The 19,635-nt window shown below is 42.1% G+C and overlaps 1 protein-coding gene across 1 annotated transcript in view; it reads right to left on the reverse strand.

The window, feature by feature from the left end:
* The window catches only part of PTPRT (protein tyrosine phosphatase, receptor type T), a 762,820-nt gene that overhangs the window by 551,904 nt on the left and 191,281 nt on the right, over positions 1-19,635 (reverse strand). Inside the window, exon 6 of the mRNA XM_012803799.1 lies at positions 13,474-13,767. Within this exon, the coding sequence (XP_012659253.1) occupies positions 13,474-13,767 (294 nt within the window). The remainder of the gene's footprint in view (positions 1-13,473; positions 13,768-19,635) is intronic.

The following is a 19,635-nucleotide window of genomic DNA, read 5'->3' on the forward strand; positions in this document are numbered from 1 at the left end:
TACACCATGTCTATTACAGGGCCACAAACATTAATACGGCAATAGTGATGCATCTGTACACCATGTCTATTACAGGGCCACAAACATTAATGAAATCCTGCCATTGGCAACAACATGGACGGAGCTGGAGAACATTCTGTTAAGTGAGACAAGCCTAGTACAGAAAGACCCATCTCACACACTCTCACTCACGCGTGGGAGCTGCATATTAAAAACAATTGATCTCATGGAGACAGAGAGTAGAATGATGGTTAATAGGCTAGAAAGGGTAGCAAGACGTGGGGGGGGGATAAAATGGGGATAGTTAATGGGTGTAAAAATATAGTTAGGGAGGTAGATAGAATGAACAATATTTGATAGCATAGTGAGTTGATTATCATCAACAAGGAGTTATAAGACATGCTTTAAAATAACTAAAAGAATGAAGGTGGAATATTCCTAAAAAAGAAATAGTAAATGCCTGAGGTGATAAATACCCCCAATTTTCTTGATTTGATCAATTCATATTGTATGCCTGTACCAAAACATCACATGTACCCTAAAAGACATTTAACTATTTGTACCCAAAAAACATTTTTAAAGAGAGAATAAAAGGAGAATGAGGAGAAGGCTAATTGAGATCAACAAGGTCCTCTGTAGAGTAATTTTTAAAGAGTTAAGGATGAGGTAGCTTGTGCAAGGAGTGGTGGGGAGAGTTCCAGGGAGAGGGGACATGTGCAAAGGCCCTGAGGCAGGAAAGAGGCTACCAGGGTATTTCTGAGGAACAGGAAAAAAAAAAAAAAAAAGATTGGAGTGGCTTGCACAAGTGAGGAAGGTGGAAAAGAATAAAGAAGAGGGGGCTGTAGATAAACATGAAATAAAATGAATTTGAGATTCCGAGCGTGTCCAGGAAATGCACAAAATTTAAACAATAGTATGCAAGCCTAGCTAGTTTGTACTCACACTGCTTTTATCCTCATAAAACTGCATAATTATTTCATTGAGAGCAATCTGTAAAATGTAAACACCATAAGGATGTCTCTACCTTTTAAGACCTCACTCCTTGAAATTTAGTCTCAGAAAATAATTTAAGCAGAAGGCTATAGGCAGAAAGATGAGGACATTCTAAATAGTCACCAATTGTGCAGCAAATTATGCTAATCAGACTCTATGCGACACTATGGAGCCATTAAGACATTGTTAAAACTCCTCTTAAGGAGTGCTTAGACCTGTGAAATATTTACTTTACGACGGTGAGTGACAGGTGAGACTCTCACTGGCACATGGGAGTAACTACTTAAGAATGGGGTCAGTGACTGGAAGAAAATAGGCACAAGCAAAAATATATGTTGAATTGGAACGTGGGATCGATTTTCTATTTTCAAAAAGTTGCTTTCAAATTTTAAAAATTTGCTTCTTCATTTTTTTTTCAAGGATGAAACGAAGCAGCTCAAGAAAGACAGCATCCACAGCTGCAGTGGCTGTGCCCACTTCCCTCCCTGAGCCCGAGAGGGAAAAGGGTGAGTTGGTTCCAGTGATTCTGGACATCCCTAGCAAGGGAAATCTTCATGCCAGGGGCAGACGGAAAACCACTCCCTGCTGGAGGCCCCCAGGACTCTCCACCACTTTTTCTTTGGCAGGGACAGTCATTTTCCTCTCTGCACCACCAGGTCTGGGCCCCCTTCTTCATGTCACTTTCCCATTCTTCTCCGTGTAGCCGGACCTCTCTCTGCATTCTAGAACAGCCAGTGATGGGCAGGGCACCTTGGCTTTCCTTTGGCTCTGATGACACACTGGCTGAGGCCTCACACCAAGCTCTGGATGGGGTGAACCCTCCCAGATCTCTCTGTGAAGGCAACACATGGCCTCCCTTTGCTTCATGGACCCATGGCAGTGGGGATCTGGGGGTTTGCTGGCGAGGAAGGCCAGGTATTGAGAGAGAAAGTGAGTCTTTAGGGGCTTACGGTGCCCAAAGCTCCCATTCACTAAGCACCTACTAAGGCCCAGGGATGGGGCCAGGCACTTCGTGTTATATGGTCAAGCGGGTTCAGAGAAGGACGCTGCGTCAGACTGCACTGCACTAACCTCAACTACTTCCTAAACCGTGAGTTGGAGCAAAGCATGTAACTGCTCTAGACCTTGGCAGTGATGATAGCAATGGAGTCTAGATCATTGCAGGCACTTGCAGTGAGAATAAGCCTCACTGAGCATTACTGACCATCATTGATATTAATGACCCTTTATTTCTACTCAGTGAGGTAAACAGCATTATACCCATTTAACAGACGTGGAAATTGGATCAGAAAGGTCAAATTGCCCAAGGTTGCCTAGCATCCTACTGCCCGAACCTGGATTCAAACTCGAATCCAGGGTCCAACAGCAAACCCCTCACTTACCTGCCCCTTGTTCCATTTGAACACTGAGTTTGAAGCTTAGTTTGCATCCCAGTGCTTACCAAAAATGGTACTGTTTCTGCACTGTCCAAAAATGTCAGTGATTAGCTAACTGTAATAAAGGTAACCTCTCACATTTATACTGAGGTTTTACAATTTTTAGCATTCGTACTCACATTTGACTATAAGGGAACTGCCTTCACATTGTATACATTTTATACAGCATAGCAAAACAAAGTAAAACACCAATATTTACATGGACCCATAACCTCAGTACCTGAACACACACATACACTCATATACATATGTATACTATATACATACATGTATACAAATATACACAGGTATATACGACACGTCTGTGTCTGCATATGCACGTGAGTGAATAGATCAAAATATATATTTTAAAAAGGGTTGTTCCCATTAAAAGAAAATCTTTCTTCTTAGTAAAGTATCATAAGAATGGAAGAGCAGCTATCCAACGTACTCAAAACTAATATGATGCCAGCAGACAATCTGATGCATGTCCACATGGGAGAAAAATTCATTTTAATTCCAGTTGGAGGGAGGGGTGGTGAGGGAGAGTGAGGGGTTGGGGTGCTCTCACTGAGTGTGAACGGGATGGGAGTGTATGGCACACTTTTTGTGTGGGGGACATAACCACAAAAGGGATTCCAGCTAACAAAATCAAATATGTTGATCTGGTTGTCAACCAGAAATAAATTTACTTAAAAAATAAAAAAAGAAAGGCTTTGATCTCAGAATCAGCTTCCGTCCTGCTCCGCAGGACTTAACGCTCAGCTCAGTGCAAAGCTTGTGCACCCTGGCGATGACAGAGCCTGGAGAAAATAAAACTACTCGGAGAACTTGAAGACTTGGCTGCACCTGAGGGCCAGCTGGGAGGTGCAGGAGGAGTAGGATGCTGGACAAAATCCCCAGTGCCAGAAGGACTTTTGTGTCTGAGGGAGGATTTTGAGTTGTCTGCTGGGAAGGGTGGCAATGCAGTCCTTTGCCTGGGTCCCAAAAAACACTCAGAGATGTTTGCTGTGGCAGGACACGGCCTTATGCCCATGGAGCTTTGGGAAAGTGGTGTGATGCACACATTTGGTGCAGTCAGGACAGCCAGGAGAAACAGAAGGATGTTCTAGAATTGAGGGAGGACAGGTGAGAGGGGCCCATGTGCTCCTCTGGGCATCTGAACCTGCGGAATCCAAAATGGGGAGTTCTGGTCAATATCACATAGCTCTCAGTGATAAATTGGCCCCGCTAACATATGGGTTATATATATATATTTTTCTTTCTTTTTTTTATTTTTTTATTTTTTTGCAAGCTACTGCCATATTTTATTGATCTAGGAGGTCATCAGTTGCAGTATCGTTTAATTTATTTTTTATTAGATCACAATTGTGTACATTAATTCTATCATAGGGTACAGTGTGCTGCTTGCATATGCAGTTTGGAAAACTCTCATCCAACTGGCTAACATAGCCATCATGTCTTTCTCATAATTGTTGTGTTAAGACATTTATATTCAACCTTTAGACAAATTCACATGTACCCTAATAGGATAAATTATAGGCATTATATCTTTACATTTCACTAAATTGGGACAGTAATAACTTACATATGTAGCTTTGTGGGTTGATTTTTTAAAACTTATTATAGCATAAACATTGACCCGTACCATTAGGTAGATGTAATATGAAAACAGGGTTTGTCAGACTAGCACACAATTCCACTGTGTGCATACACCAAAATTCACCTAACTATTCTCCTATTGTTACTTAACTATTCCTCTATTGTTACTTTTCTTCTATTGTTACTTAAATATCCTCCTATTGTTACTTAACTATTCTTCTATTGTTGGTGCATTTAAGTGATTTCCAAGTTTTGGTCCTTATAAATAATGCGATGATGACCTCTATGTAGAAAACTCCCTTTTGAGCAGGTCTGATTATTTAGCCAGAAAAAAAAAAGAAAATAGCAAATTGTCCTCTTAATATGCTGTGCCCGTTAACCCACCCGCAGCAATGCCCTCAAGAGCCTGCGTGGCTGTTCCTTGCCAATGCTATTACCAATTAAAAAAATATATATGTAATATTATGGGTAAAAATGAATTTATTTATCTGTAACACTGGACATCTTTAATATGCTTTTGGCCATTCCTGTTTTGTTTAGCAATTACCTCTTTATACCTTGTAGCCTTTTTTTCAATCAGTGCGATTACATTCTAATGTTAGAGCTCTTTGTATGCAAAGATATTATCTCTTTTTCTCAATTTTGTCACATAGTTTTGCGTATCCAGCTCACTCATTTGCTTTCTGAATTTTAATATGAAATAGAAGATTTCTTCTCTTTTGTCATGGCCTTCTCTTTTTAGGTAGTAAAATTTGCAAACCATGACCTCAGTCGTGTATTTGCTTGCTTTTAATGAACTGCAAGTCCCTTCCAACAAAAGAATAATATTTTATTTTCCTCTAGTTCTTGTTTTTTCCTGCTTTTAATTTAAATTCAGAAACTATCCATAATTTATTCAGCATACCGTGATATATATGCAATGAACTGTATTTTCTCCAAATAATTTGTATCACATGTAATTGATTAATCACATACTACTTGGTATGCAATCTTTTATTCATCTAAATTTTAAAAATCAGTTTTGCTGCATACAGTATTCTTTTCTGGGCTTTAATTATTATACTTATTATAAATGTTGATATCTCACAGAGGAAAATCCCTCTGCCACTTTTTAAAAATGGTCTCGACTACTTTCTCCTGTGTATTTGTTCAGATCAATTTTTAAATCACTTTGTCAAGTTCCAAAAAGAATCTCATTAAGATTTTGATTGCAATTGTACTAAACCCGTAAATTAATTTGCGCAGAATTGATATCTTCACAATATTAAATTTGCTAACCCAACACCATGACATATAGCTCCGTTTATTTGAGTCTTGTTTTATCATCCTCAATAAAACTTTGTAGGTAGGTGTATTTTCACATAGATTCAACACATTTCTTGGTTTACTGCTAAGTATTTATATTTTAATTGCATTTAAAAATATATATGTTTATAATGGTTATTACAAACCATTGATTTTTGTTTCTTTGTTTTGTGTCTAACCATAGTGCTGAAATATTTTAGTAGTTCTAATATCTTTTTTTTTTAGTTTATTCTCCTAGGCTTTGAGGCTATAAAGAACATTTTCTATTTGAAATAAGAAAGTGCCTTTCCATTTCAAGTTTACTAAGAATTCCAATCAGTAATGAAGGCTGAATTTTTTCAAATTACATTTCAGCCTCTCTTGAGAGGATCAGATGATTTTTATTTTTCTGACCTATTGATACGAGGCGTTATATCACTAATTTTTCTAGTATTCAACATTTTCCATCAATGCATTCCTGGAATAAACCCAATGTGGTCATGATGTATTATGTTTGATAATAATGCTGAATTTTGAGAGCCATATTAGAAAGAGATTGAGCTTTATGTCTGTACAGTTAAAAGGTCAATTCCCAGCTGGGCCACTTGAGCAAGCATGTGGCCTTGGGTAAGTCATTTCTCTCCTAGACCATCAGTGGAAAAAATTACACCCACCCACAAGGTTGCTGCAAAAATTACAAGTAAAATGTGCAAAACAAGCTTAACACCACAGGCCTTGCATATAATAGATACTCAAATTTGTAGCCACTGTTCTCATTATATAATCATATATTTTCTTTATGTTGCCATCTCAAGATTTTCATAGCTATAGGAGGGACTGAACTCTAATTTTAATATACTTGGGGGCTATCCATTTTAAAATCCAGATAGCTTGATCAATAAACAAACACTGCCAGCTTATATTGTCATTAGCGCCTCTCTGACTCACTTTTCCTACAAACCTCGGCTTGCAAAGTTAAGAGAGATTAAAGGAGCATTTATTGACTTGCTACTGTCCTGTACCTTCTAGGGGTCCTTAGCTCCCTAGGAAGCAGGGGATGGCAGAAAAACCTAAAAGTGTAACAGGATGTTTAAAGGGGCTTTTCTTTTGCTTTGGAATTTCACCTAAGACGACAAACTCAATAAGAGTAAGCAGTAAATACATCCACATTCTACAGAGGACAGCTACAGACAGCACTTGCAGCTGTTTCTTCCAGAGATCACTCAGAAGTGCCCAGAGCGAGATCTGTTTTCCCTCTCAACACCACAGTCAGCCGATCAGATAAGGAGGCTTCGTGGTTAGGGGAAGAGAGTCTCTGAGATTGGGAATGGGAGGCTGATGGACACAAGGCTTTACGTTTCCTTCACCTCTTTCTTACGTCAAGGGGACAGAAGAGATGGACATCTTACGCTCTCAGAAGCTTGTCTGTTTGTAGACAATTTGGTGGCTCCTGCAGAGACTCCAGAACCAAGTATGATCTAAGCAGTCTTTCATCCTTACCTCTCTTTTGTCATCCTACACTCCAGGGGAGGAAGGCAGCGCAGTGGAAGCAAAGAAAGTGGGCTGGGGAGGGATGTAAAAACTGTCAGCACACCCTGTCCACATCCCTTTGAGGAAGTGGTGGTCATAATCCACCTTGTGTGCTGCCTTCCATCTGGCTCCCCAGCCCCGCGCTCGCAGCCCTGTCGCTTAGACCATGGTGCAGCACACAAGGAAGACCCCTCCTCCCCAGTCTCTCATGGCCTTGAAGATTTCTACACTAGTGGTTAGGACCCCTGGACTACATTGCTTTGATTCTAGGTGGGATGGTGATTCAATTTCCATTGGCTAATCTTTCTGTGTGCCCCTAAGATTTATGAATTACAGAAGCTAGATGTCTGTGTTCATACTGAGGTCCTGCCCTGAAGCATGTTGCATTTTATTCTGTTTCAGAGCCCCAAGAGTCAGGCCAGGGTATAGAACCCCCATTGTAGAGATGATGCACACAAGGCTTGGAAAAATGAAGAAAAAGCTTCCCATGGCTAATTTCAGGACCTGGTTCATTTTTTTGGTTCAATTACTTCTTTCTGCCCTTCTCTTCCTCTTCACCGAACCATAAGCTAGCTGGAAGGACCCCTGCCTATAGGTCCAACAGCCCCTCAGAGAACACGCAGACCATTTAAGGCTGCTCATTGCTCGGGCTCAGAGCTCAGGACTCACCTCCACTCCCTGCTCTGGACTAGAGCAGAGAGCATTCTCATAAGCCTTGGTCTTCTAGAAGAGAGAACAGTCTGGATAACATGCTTCTCTCTCTTACTCAGAACTAGAAACAGAATTGGAAAAAGAACAATCCCCATCCTCCTACCCCAGGCCCCATTGCAACATACACATCAAGGACTCCAGGACCCGTGCTCAGCCACAATGCCCCGTCTTCCAGAAGTGATCAGAGCTCTGGTGCTGAAGACCACTGTCTAGGAAAGTATAGAGAGTAGCGACTGGAGGGATCCTTCTTACGGTTGGGTCCACTATGCCCCAGTGAAGCAAAGTAGTTTAGATGCTGACATCCTCTCTCTAGACTTGAGATTTATTTCTAAATAATGTTCAATAAAGGGCTCCAATGTTCTGTGCTCTCTTCTAGGAATATACCTTATCTCACAGAAGCTTCACAGCAACATGGCACATCGTAATCTCGCTTAGATGGGCGAGAGATAACACAGCTCATTTCCGGTCATCCAGCTAGCCAGTGTCCAGCTCGAAATAAAAACTGGATTCTTTTTGGCTCTAAAGCCCATATCCTTTTCACTCAGTTCTATTGACTCCTCTCACTTCATTTTGCCTAGAAATTTGAAATTATCTTATTTTATTCCCCTAGAGAAAAGGGAGAGGTAGATACAGATCACCACACGTAGAAATCCATAAATGTGTAAATAAAATATAACGTGCAATCGACCCTCAGTAGAGGGAAGGAAGAGAGCCCCCCAGACCAGTAGCATCCTCCAGCTACACAAAGCCACTTCGCACATGGAGAGGCTGGAACTCTCCGAGACCACAATGAAGGGGGAGCCCAGGCAAGGGAGGCTCTGATGTATCGGAGTAAGTGCTGGCAAGGGGGATAGGTGATCTTTTGGTTTTCTGGATTGTTAATTTGTGATTCCATAACTATGACCTGATGAAGAAAGATGCCTGGGGTCTAGCTCAAGTGAGGATTTGGGGGACAAAGGAAAGAGATTTCTGGGGCAAAAGAATAAGACAAACAACTTTGGGTTGCTAACAACCTGTTTTTGAGATGAGGAGGAATATGTCTTCTGGGATTTATTTCTAAATGATCACAAACCCCTAAGTGGAAGTTGCATGGAGACAGATTTGGGATGACAGTGATGGAGAGAACATTCTAAAGCCAGATGGTAATTTTAAAATACCAACAAGCAGGTACCTAAACCATTAAAGGTTGTATGTCCAAAAGAGATGCAAAGCCGGTGTGGATGAGTGTGGGGTCCACATCTCTGGCCATCTCCAAGGTTGCATACTCCATGAGATTATGTGGTGGGGAGTTCCTCACTGCTCAGCACTAAACTTGTGACTTGGACTCCAGGATTCCCAGACTCAGGTTTCCTCCTATCTATGTCTCAGAGCCAATGCAAAGATCAAACTGCAGACATTTTGGCATGTATGTCACAGTATGGCAGTGATTCTTACGTTTGGGTAGGTAGCAGCCTCACCCTGAGGGCTGCATCCAGGACAGATTTCCAGGCCTCACTGCTAGAATTTATAATTCAGCTAAGAATCTGAATCTCTAACAAGTTCCCAGGGGACACTTGCACTAATTCATCTGGACTGCTATAACAGAACATCATAGGCTGGATAATTTGTAAATGATATTTTTTGGTCACAATTCTAGAAACTGGGTAGTGCCATATCAAGACACCAGCAGCTCAGGTGTCTTGTGGATGGCCTCACTTCCTGGGTTCCCACATGGCAAAAGGGGTGAGGGGGCTCTCTGGGGTCTCTGTTATAAGGACACTAATTCCATTTAGGAGTATGCTGTCCTCATGACTTCGTCACCTTCCAAAGCCCCACATCCTAATATCATCGCCTTAAGGGTTAGGATGGCAACATACAAATCTTCATCAAATGTTCACAAACATTCAGCCTGTAGAGATACTGATGCTAGTGCTCTGGGGAGCCCATGCTGAGAACCACTGTTCTAGATTATTCTGCCAACATTTCTGTTTCCATGCAACCCTGTTTTCCTCCATGAAATATGCTATTTCTGGGTTCAACTTTGTGTTTAAGTTTCACTTTTTTTGTTCTCTTTTGTTGAAATCTTAACCCAGTCTATACATTTCTCTGGGCAGAAATTATACCTTCTAAACTCCACATTCTCTCATTTTCTGTTTTGTAAAGTAATAAGTACGTATCCAATGGGACTAATAACAGAATAAGAAGTGGGGAGGGGGCCCTAGACTTCCAACACCAATAAACAATACCCCCAAATAGCTACTGGCCCTTGGAATTCTCCTAAAAATTAATTCTGAGGCAAAAAACATTCCACTGTCAGTGGCAGTGCAGGACAGAAGATTATCTTCTTGATGACATATTTCGTCAAATGTGGATTATTCAAGATTTCAGCTGTAACTTACTTAAACACCAACGTTTTTTGAAATAAAATACCACAAACAGCATTTCAACCCATAATTTTTATAGCGATAGTCAGACTATTGTGTTTTCAACATGTAAAATCCATTACGCAGTCGTGGCAACAGTTAGCAATAGGTTGTAAATTTTTATTGAGATGATCATCTTGCAATTGAATTTCAAAATGTATTATACAATCATGGGCAGATAAGTCCATGGGGGCCGCTAAAGTACTTTGAATATCATTTATAAAGATCAAAAACCCTGGAAACCCTCACATTTACCCTTTGGAAAGAGAGAAGTTTCATCAGCAGGATCAAATCAATTACTTTTATGGATGAATATTGCATTGCAAAGCTGAGATAAGGTATTACCCAGTTTAATAACATACCCTTATGTCCTTTTAAAGGCGTCAGTTTCATAATCAGATTTCAATGAGGAATTTTACCAAAGGCCTGGTTTGAAAATAATCAAGAAAACGGCATCTCTGTGCATCATCGTGGCTCAATAACCTTCGAAGGAATATTTCCCTGCAACAAAAACACTCGCCTTACAAACTACGAAGACACACCACTGAGATACTTAAGAATAGTTACAGCCAATTCCATGATCACGCATGTTTTGAAAACATGAATTTGTTCCGATGCTACAGATATAAGAACAGACAATTTGAGCATAATGCAAATTTCGCATTTGCTTAGGTGTGATATTCTTAAGAAGCGCTGTTGAAGCTGCAAATTGCATCCACCTAGCCAACTGCACGAACCACAGCCACTTAGGAATTCACAAAACTCACACACCTCCAACCCCTACCTGCTCCCTCTGTTCACCACTTGTGTTATGAACTCTACCCAAAACCTTTCCCCAATTTCAGACAGCTTCCCTTCCACCCTGTGCAGTAACTCACAGGCTGCAACCTTTCTGATGCCCACTGCCACGTGCAAACTTCAGGTCCATCTCAAGGTAACACACCGTATCTATTGGGACACAGGTTACATAGCCCTTATCTGAAATGCTTAGAAGTATTTCAGACTTCAGAATTTGGGGGATTTTAGAATATTTGTATGTACATAATGAGGTATGTTGGGGACCGGACCTAAGTCTGAACACAGGATTCATTTATGATTAGAGTCACATATACCCTATGCACTTAGCCTAACGGTAATGCTATACAATAATTTTTAATAATTTTGTGCATGAAACAAAGTTTGTATACACTGAGCCATCAGAAAGCAAAGGGGTCTCCATCTCAGCCACGCATGCATGTGGACAATCTGTGGCTGTTTGGTGTCCCAATCATTCCTGACTCAGAATTTATATGCCATCAATAAGCCACCAATTTCTTATACTTATTCACAGATAGGTACTCAACAGTAAAAAATATAACATACCATGAATACAGTGTAAAAAACATGTGCTCAGGGTAACTCAGCACACAGTGGAATCTTCGGAATATCCATACCCGCTGTTAGAACACTGCGTCCACGACAGCAGGCTCTCCGTCTCCACTGCAGTGCTGTGTTTTGATGAAAAGGTTGCTGTGCATTGCATTTTCTTTTTCCCATGAGAAGAAACATCAGAAGTAGCATTTAAGGGACCAGGAAGTGGGTCCTCTCCTCAGGAGGAAGCATGGCCTTGGGTGACTTTTAAAAGGTTTCTTCCAGAATCATCTGCCTCAGTAACAATGCCTTTAGTCTGAGAATCCTGTCTTTGATTTTACAAATGGACACACTTTCTTGTCCTGTCATGGAGTCACATGGCCCTAGTCCTATACGTGCCCCTCATGCGTTTTCAGCGTGTTGTCTATAGACATTTTTCTGCCGTGTTAACTACATCACCTCTGTCCCCTCCCGTGGCAGCACACTGGCACTCAGCAAGTTTCAGATTTTGGAGTATTCAGGATTTTGGATTTTCAGACTATGGCTGCTTTATGTATTACTCAGCCATTTCACATGTATAATACTGAGTACCCTTTTCAGGAGGTTTCTCTTTCTTTTTTTTAATATGTCATGGATGAAGCATGAGTGTGACCCCCAGGCCCCACTTTTCCCCCAGAAGCTCTCTGGTGCTTACTGTATTACTTGGCACAGAGGGGTGGTTTTTAGGGACCTGTGTGTTGTATTAGAGCAGAACTGACCGGTCTTTACTTTGCTTTTTGCTCATGATTGCTGCGCTGGTGAATCCTTTCCCCTAAACAGAAGCTTTCAGCAACACTTTGTCCCTTGGAAGCGCATGCTTCCCACTCCCCTGAAATCCACTTCCACGGCACCACTCCCAGCTCTGCACACCGTGCTGCAAGCACTTGCCTCTCTCTATCATGGTGGGGCCGGAGATACACAGCTTACAGTCAGAAAATCTATATGAGTGTTAATCTTCACTGTGCCGCCGCTGGCCAAGTCTGCGACTATGGACAAGAAGTATGAAAATATTGACCCTCCATTTCTTCACGTATAAGGGGATAAAAGTACTTATAATGAATAGTTAAAGTGGAAAAAATGAGGCAACATAAATAATGTGATTTGCAAAAACTAAACTCCCAAGTTCTTCTAATTTCTTGAGTAGCATTCAGAGCCAGGAAGGTCTCAGGGATACAGTCAGATGCACAGTCCCAGCCAATAGCCCCTTATTAAAAATGCAGTAGAAGCCTCAGAGATACAGTCGGATTCAAAGAATCCCTCCCCACTCCACCCCCAGACACATTCCCAGCCAGCAAACTCTTAGGCAACATCCAGGAATGTCAGGGAAACAGAAATGTGGCCAGGAGCCCACAGAGATCTGAGTAGAATCTAGAGGACCTCAGAAAAACAGTCACAACCCAGACTCTTGTGTAGGAGCCCAGAACCCCCAGGGGATACAGAGTCTGAAGGTTCCTAGGGACTAAAGCAATTCTAGGACAATTTAGAGACACTGTCAGAGCCAGGAGCCACTTAGCAAGCATGTGGTTAGCACAGAAGTCCCTCAGAAAGAAAACGAGAACCAGGAACCGTCAGAACTGTCAGGGAAATGGCCAAAACCCAGGGCTACAGCCCCACCTGGGACCCTCAGGACTAAATTAGAATCAGAAACACCTTAGAGATTGACCATAACCAGGAGTCCTCATATCCTATATCTAGGACATAGCCCGTATTTAGTCTAAGTGTGGTCCTCAGGGGACGCAGAGCCAGGAGCCCTCAGAGACACAACCAGAGCCAAGAGACCTCAGAAGACCAGAGCCAGAAACCCTCAGAGCAATAGGACCAGGAGCCATCAGAGACATGGAGCTAAGAGATTAGCACAAGGAAGCCTCATCAGACAACTGGCACTTGGGGTCCCTGTGAGACAGAGCCCGTGCCCCATCAGAAACACTCTCAGAACCTCTCTGTGTCACAGCCAAAGTAAGGAGGCTCTTGGAATTACTGTCCAAGCCAAGTCCCCCGAGATGCAGCCAGAGCCAGACCCAAACCACAACAGGAAGTGCACTCCTGTCAAAGAAACACAGGAGTGATTCGTCACAGAAAGGCCAGAGGAAGACGGGTGGTGGCAATGGCGCAGCCTCTCAGAATGAAATCTGGAGGAAGGCTCTTACCGGCACACTTGGTCCTGGTGGTGAGGGGAGGCCCTGGAGGTCCCGTGCCCCCTTCACCTGGTCGCGTGAGTAACACCCGGATCTCATACTCCACATCGGGGTCCAGATGCCACAGCTTGTAGTTGGGGGAGTCGACGATGTGAGTTTCTGCCCACGTGCCCGTCGTGGTGCGATATTCCACCTCCTTCAGGATGATGGGGCCGTCCCCGATGATGGAGTTGGCGTTCGGCTTGATCCACAGGTAGGTGGCCCCCACAGCCAGCAGCTCTGGCGGGGCGATGGGCGTGGGGGGCTCTGTAAGACAAGCAAGCACAAAGGACTGTCATACTCGAGTGGTTTGCAGAGCAGACTCCAAGTGAGGGAGGACAAGGACAGAACTCTAGATATAGCCAGAGGAAATCATCCAAAACCCCGGGTTTTAACCCCAGTCCTGTCCTACTTTAATTTTCAAGTGTTTGTAAACACCTGATGCAGTATTTATTCCAGAACTATAGTCAACACCTACTATACTTCCCTTATTTAAAGAGAGGAAGGAAAGAAGGTGACACGAGGTTAACATAGCAAAGAGGCTGCTGTGAGTCCTCCGCTTTGCACCCTCAGAAGGAGGCACGCTTTGCTGAAGTGTGGTTCGAAACCCAGTCTGCAGTTTATTACCATGTCTTCTACAGGGACCTAGAGGTCCCCAAACAGTGTCGTGAGCCTAAGTAGGATAAGGCTGATGGCATAGCAGAATCTCAGCTTCTTCCCGATTCTGGCAGGTTCCTTCCAGCAGAAAAAGTGTCATTGGCCATGCTGGACCCAGCGGGAATGAAGGGTCAAAGCAAAGCTACACTGAGTTACCTTTTATTGCACTATGTCGCCACTCCCCACCCACTGACTTCCACAGTCAGCTAAGTCAACAAGAATTTCAACAGATGTGTATGATGACCTTTTCCTGGCAATCCTCCACCCATAGCAAAGCGGCAAAACTTAACACTTACTTGGACATCTTATATACCAGAAAACCTCACGTGCATCATTGCATGTAATTCTTGGGACATTATTACCTGCCCTGTGATGGATAAAAATACTGAGAACCCAAGAAATCAGGTCAGCTAACCCAGGTCATGAAGAAAAGGTAGGATGATACCTACGCCTGCTCGCCTCTGTGGACCACTTCTCCCCGTGAAACGCTGTTTGCCACTTAATACCCATGTTTAAAAAAATCAAGCTGGGTGTATTTGTATTTGTAGCAAAAATAGACATGGAACAACAATAAAGAAAATGAAAAGAGAAAATGCGTCCCCTTCTCCACCTCCTAACATTAGTCTTTTTATTTTTCCAGGTTCCATTCCAACTTTTATTTATATACTGACACCTTTTAACGTGGTTACAATAACACATAGAACCAAAGTAGATTTGCTCTTCTTCTTTCATTTATTATATTTTAAGCATCATTTTTTTACCCACAAAAGCACAGGCTTTATCATCATAGCCTTTAATATCTACAGAACAAGCCATCAGGTTATCACGCTAAGTATTCTTTGGTTGTTGGACCCACGAGTTGTTCCAAGTTGTGTAAATAATGCTGCAATGAACATCTTCACGCCAATGACTTTAGTCTTTCTTCTATCACATTTTTGTAGGACCAACAAGAACGAGATTATCTGTCAAGGAGTATGAACAAATTAATGGTTCTTAGAGTAGAATGAGGAAGTGGAAAAGGAGGATGCCCTGGGGTGGGGTGGGGGGGGAGAGTACAATGTAACTTTGTTTGAGAAATTGTTACTTCTGGAGGGCTTCTGGGCTATTCCAGTGGATAAAGGTAGGTCTGAGTTTTAGCTTAGAGCTCAGGTCAGGGCTTTCAGATAGAGACCCATTCAGCGTTTTCCTTCTAATTAATTACCTGGAAGGAAAGATTCTCTAGAATCAGAAGAATTGCAAAGAAACAGGGTGGACAGTATTTTCTCAGCGTGACTCAAAGCAGATCTTAAGGGACAGCTTGAGACTGCCTCTATTGCAGCCTGCCATTTGGTCAGAGGAGGAAATTAAGCAGATTAGTCAAGCTGGATGCTTTGCTTTACAAAGCCATGGAGGTTATTACTCAAGACCTTGTTATCTCAAAGGTGTTTGCAAATTGATTTTTGGATAATTTGTTCCAGGTAGAGAAGTTAGGTTGGCAGGCAGATAATTTCTGGGCTCATCCTTTGTGCATTTTAAATATATAGACCCTTTGATCACCATTATCAACTCTCCAGAGTTCCCATCAATCTCCAATGAGGCCCCAAAGGTGATAGTTTATAGCTCTTTGATGACTCTGCCCAATTCCTTAATATAATTATTCACAGACTGGACCTGGACAGAATTAAGAGGAGCAAACTTCAATACTTTGGGAGTTGAGCCAGTGGCCACATCAAGCTCTCGTCCATTGACTTTTTCTCCATGGTTCTCTGCTCTCCTATACCAGACATTAGCGGATTTCAATTGCTGACCACCAGAAAGGAAATAAAGCATTAGTCTTTCCAATGTTTAGTCTTTTTGTGTATTTCTACAAGTATGTGCAAATACAGGAACGAACCTCTCTGTGGGTATATAAATGTCCTTATGTCCATGATGTGCCAGTTCACACGTCTGTGTGCAGAGTTACCTGTGGTTATCTCTCCCTCCATTCCTTCAAGAACAGGCCATGTGAGTTCATTATAGCGTTCTTCCTATATCTGGCACCAAGAAGCCATCAGATTATTATTTTGTTTTGTTCTTTCTTTTCTTTAATGATCCATTTGACTTACAATTGGAATTCTTTAAAAGGTAGATGTACTAGTGGTTCAAAGAGAGAGACAGAAGCAGGAATGAAGTACAGAATGCTTTTTTTTTTTTTTTTTGTAAGTAGCACATTCTTTTTTAAATACATGGAAAACTCATGTTTATTATATCCATTCTCTTCTATCTCTAAAATGAACTATTCAACAAGAATGTACAAGAAATATGTGAGGCTATCAAATCCAACTGCCAGAGGCTCCAGGAAGGAAATCAAGGTCCAGAGAGGACCATGACCCCCTAATCTAGAAAGGGCAGGGACAGGGCACTCGAGGACGGCATGCCATTCCAGCTCCCCACTTTCTCCTCTTGTACTTGAGATGTTTGTGTACATCACCAGAAGTGTCACTGGGGGAAGTCTATACCTATAGCTTTGAACTTCAGAGGAGTGCAAAATTCTGAAAGTATGGTGGAAATTTTCCAGACTCTCTTCCCAGGAACATGCACCCTAGTATATTACCTGGAGTTCTGCACTCCAGGAACTTCATGTCAGAAATTCATGAGCCCCTGAGGGTCTAGGTTGAGAAGAAAGGAAATGTACAGAGATCTACTGATAGACAGCTTGCTTACAGTATCTTACACTTCCTCGGGTCTCTGAAGCAACCCTTATTGTAGAGGATAGAGGAGGGAGTGCAGCCATACAAGAGAAGCTGTCACAGAACTAGAACTCCCCCACCCCCAGATTCCCAAACCTATAGTCAAAATAAGCTGAGACGTCCACAAGACGATGTCGCATACATGTCTAAGGTTCCCATGATCATGACCACCCCCCACCCCACCGCCTGCAGATACATAGATTTAACATTTGGCTTAAAGTATTTAAAGGACAAAGATGTGACCCTCGTCATGACACAATATATTTAATAAGAAACCCCTCACAGAGGCCCATGTTTTGAAATCCATCTGTCTCCTTAAGAAGACCTTTGTCTAACCACATGGGGTATTGAGGTGAACAATCTTCCAGAAAGAAACCTTCTGTGAAAGAAACCCTACTTGGTCCATACTCTGTACATCTCACCTGCCAGCCAGAGCACTAAGCATGTGAAATTTAGCACCCAGAAGAAAGGCAGGCTGTATATCCACGGAATAAGACAGTGAGGCATCCAAGTAAAGCAGCAATGACAGGTATAATGAGACCATGGTGTGGGTGACAGTTACAAAGACCCAGAAGGAGCCTGGTCTGATACAGACATTCACATTAAGTCAATAGTTCTGAGTAGCTTGGGAAGGTACCATGTGGGGCCGGAATGACAAACAATGACAACTTTGTGCTCTGAACATTCTACAACACTGTGAACCTGTTGCTGCTTGTCACACATCACCCTGGGCACAGACCAGTCCTGGGAGCACAGAGACAAAAGACTAGGGCAAGAAAGAGGCTGATTCAGAAGCTGTTGACGAGGAGGGAATCAGAGAATAGAGAAGGCCTGGGAGCCAGACCTAGGTGGGTGCCATGAATGGACAAAATGATGCACAGGCATGAGCAGGACACCACGCAGGGAGGAGGGAGGGACAAGGCCCACATGACAGCATGGAAGATCCGAACAAAATTTTGTGTGCCAAAAACAGAAAAAGGAAGACAGTGTGATGATTCCACTTACACTAAGAATTCAAGAACAGGTGAAAGTGATCTATGGTGATAAAAGCCAGATGTACTGTTTATCTACGGGGCAGGTACTGACTAGGATGAGACACAAGGAAAATTCCTGGGGTGTTGGAACGTTCTACATATTGATTTGAGTAATTAAATAATAGCAATCAGAATAGCATTGCCTTAAGTAAGGTCACTGCCCAGAAGAAGGCAAATCAATATATGGTATATCTGTGACCCAGCTGGTGGGGATAAGTCACAAAATTTTGCTTAGAATGGGGCCCCAGAAAATTTGAAGAGAATGAGCCCTTAATCCCATGCCAATACCATCTCCCTTTATTTTTTTCCCACAATTATACTCATTTCTTAATAGTTTTGAAATGTACCATTGCATCATGCACATTAGGTGAGGTCCCCCCGAATAGTCCCCCTTCTTCCATATCCCCTCTCCCCATCCCTCTCTCTCCTCTTCCCTTCTACTTTATGGACTATCGTTATGTTTTGCCATTCATATGATTGTGTAGGTGGTTAAATATTGATTTCATAGTAGTATTGAGTACATTGGATCCCCCCTCCCCACCCCTCTCTCTCCTCTTCCCTTCTACTTTATGGACTATAGTTATGTTTTGCCATTTGTATGATTGTATAGGTGGTTAAATATTGATTTCATAGTAATCACCTTTTAGTTTTAAAAAATACTTAGCAGATGAGAAATTTGATGGTGAAAACTTTTATATTGTGACCAAATACACATAACATAAAATTTATCATTTTGAAGTATACGGTAAAGAAAAAAAATTTTTTCTTCTTTTGAGACAGAGTCTCACTCAGTCACCCTGGGAAGAATACTGTGGGCATCACAGCTCACAGCAACCTCAAACTTCTGGGCTCAAGCAATCCTTCTGCCTCAGCCTCCCAAGTAGCTCAGACTACAGGCACCTGCCACAACACTTGGCTAATTTTTCTATTTTTAGTAGAAAGGTGGTGAGTCTCACTCTTGCCCAGGCTGATCTTAAACGCCTGAGCTCAAGCAATCCACTTGCCTCGGCCTCACAGATTGCTAGGATTACAGGCATGAGCCATTGAGCCTGGCTTTAGAGAAAACATTTTAAAGGAAAACGGAATTTGTTTTGCATAGGTTTTAAAATCCTGGCTTATGTTTGTTTATTTCTGGGTTGGCCACCTTCAGAAAAATGGCAAATATTTTCCCTTTTTACCTGCTAAATCCAAGAAAATCTAAGAAAAACCTCTTCTGAAAATTTGTGTGAATCCTGCTAGTGTCTTTGAAACACCACAAGGAGGCAAGCTCATTTCTGGGTTGTGCCTGGGCTCAGGCAGCTTCACAGACAAAACTTTTTTTCTAGCAGTCACAGGGCAAACTTTCAGTGGGAGGAAGAATGTGGCTTCTTACCAATTCTGGACATATTCCTCTGTTTGCTAGACAAAGTGATATTGTGCCATCTATATAAAACGCTCTACTCCCCACACAATGAAATAGAAATGAAAGTGGTCTAGATTTTATTTGTACAGGCAGGATGCACATTTCCCTTCTCCAAGGATCAGCAGGAAATGTAGGCAAAGGCTAAAGCTAGGCCATCTGGACATCCGACAAAGCAAGCCATAGGATTAGAGCCCAGCCCATACACAGTTTCTATTATTACTTCCAAAGATAAATAAATGGCTTACAAATCAAGATGTGCTTTTGGCCTTAATATGAACTTTTTCTACAGGTATCAGTTCCAAAGATAGCATGTTTATTTTATTAAAATGGTTTG

This window comes from Otolemur garnettii, unplaced genomic scaffold (genome assembly GCF_000181295.1).
Source record: "Otolemur garnettii isolate 467f Iridium unplaced genomic scaffold, OtoGar3 scaffold00023, whole genome shotgun sequence".
NCBI classification, from domain to species: domain Eukaryota; kingdom Metazoa; phylum Chordata; class Mammalia; order Primates; family Galagidae; genus Otolemur; species Otolemur garnettii.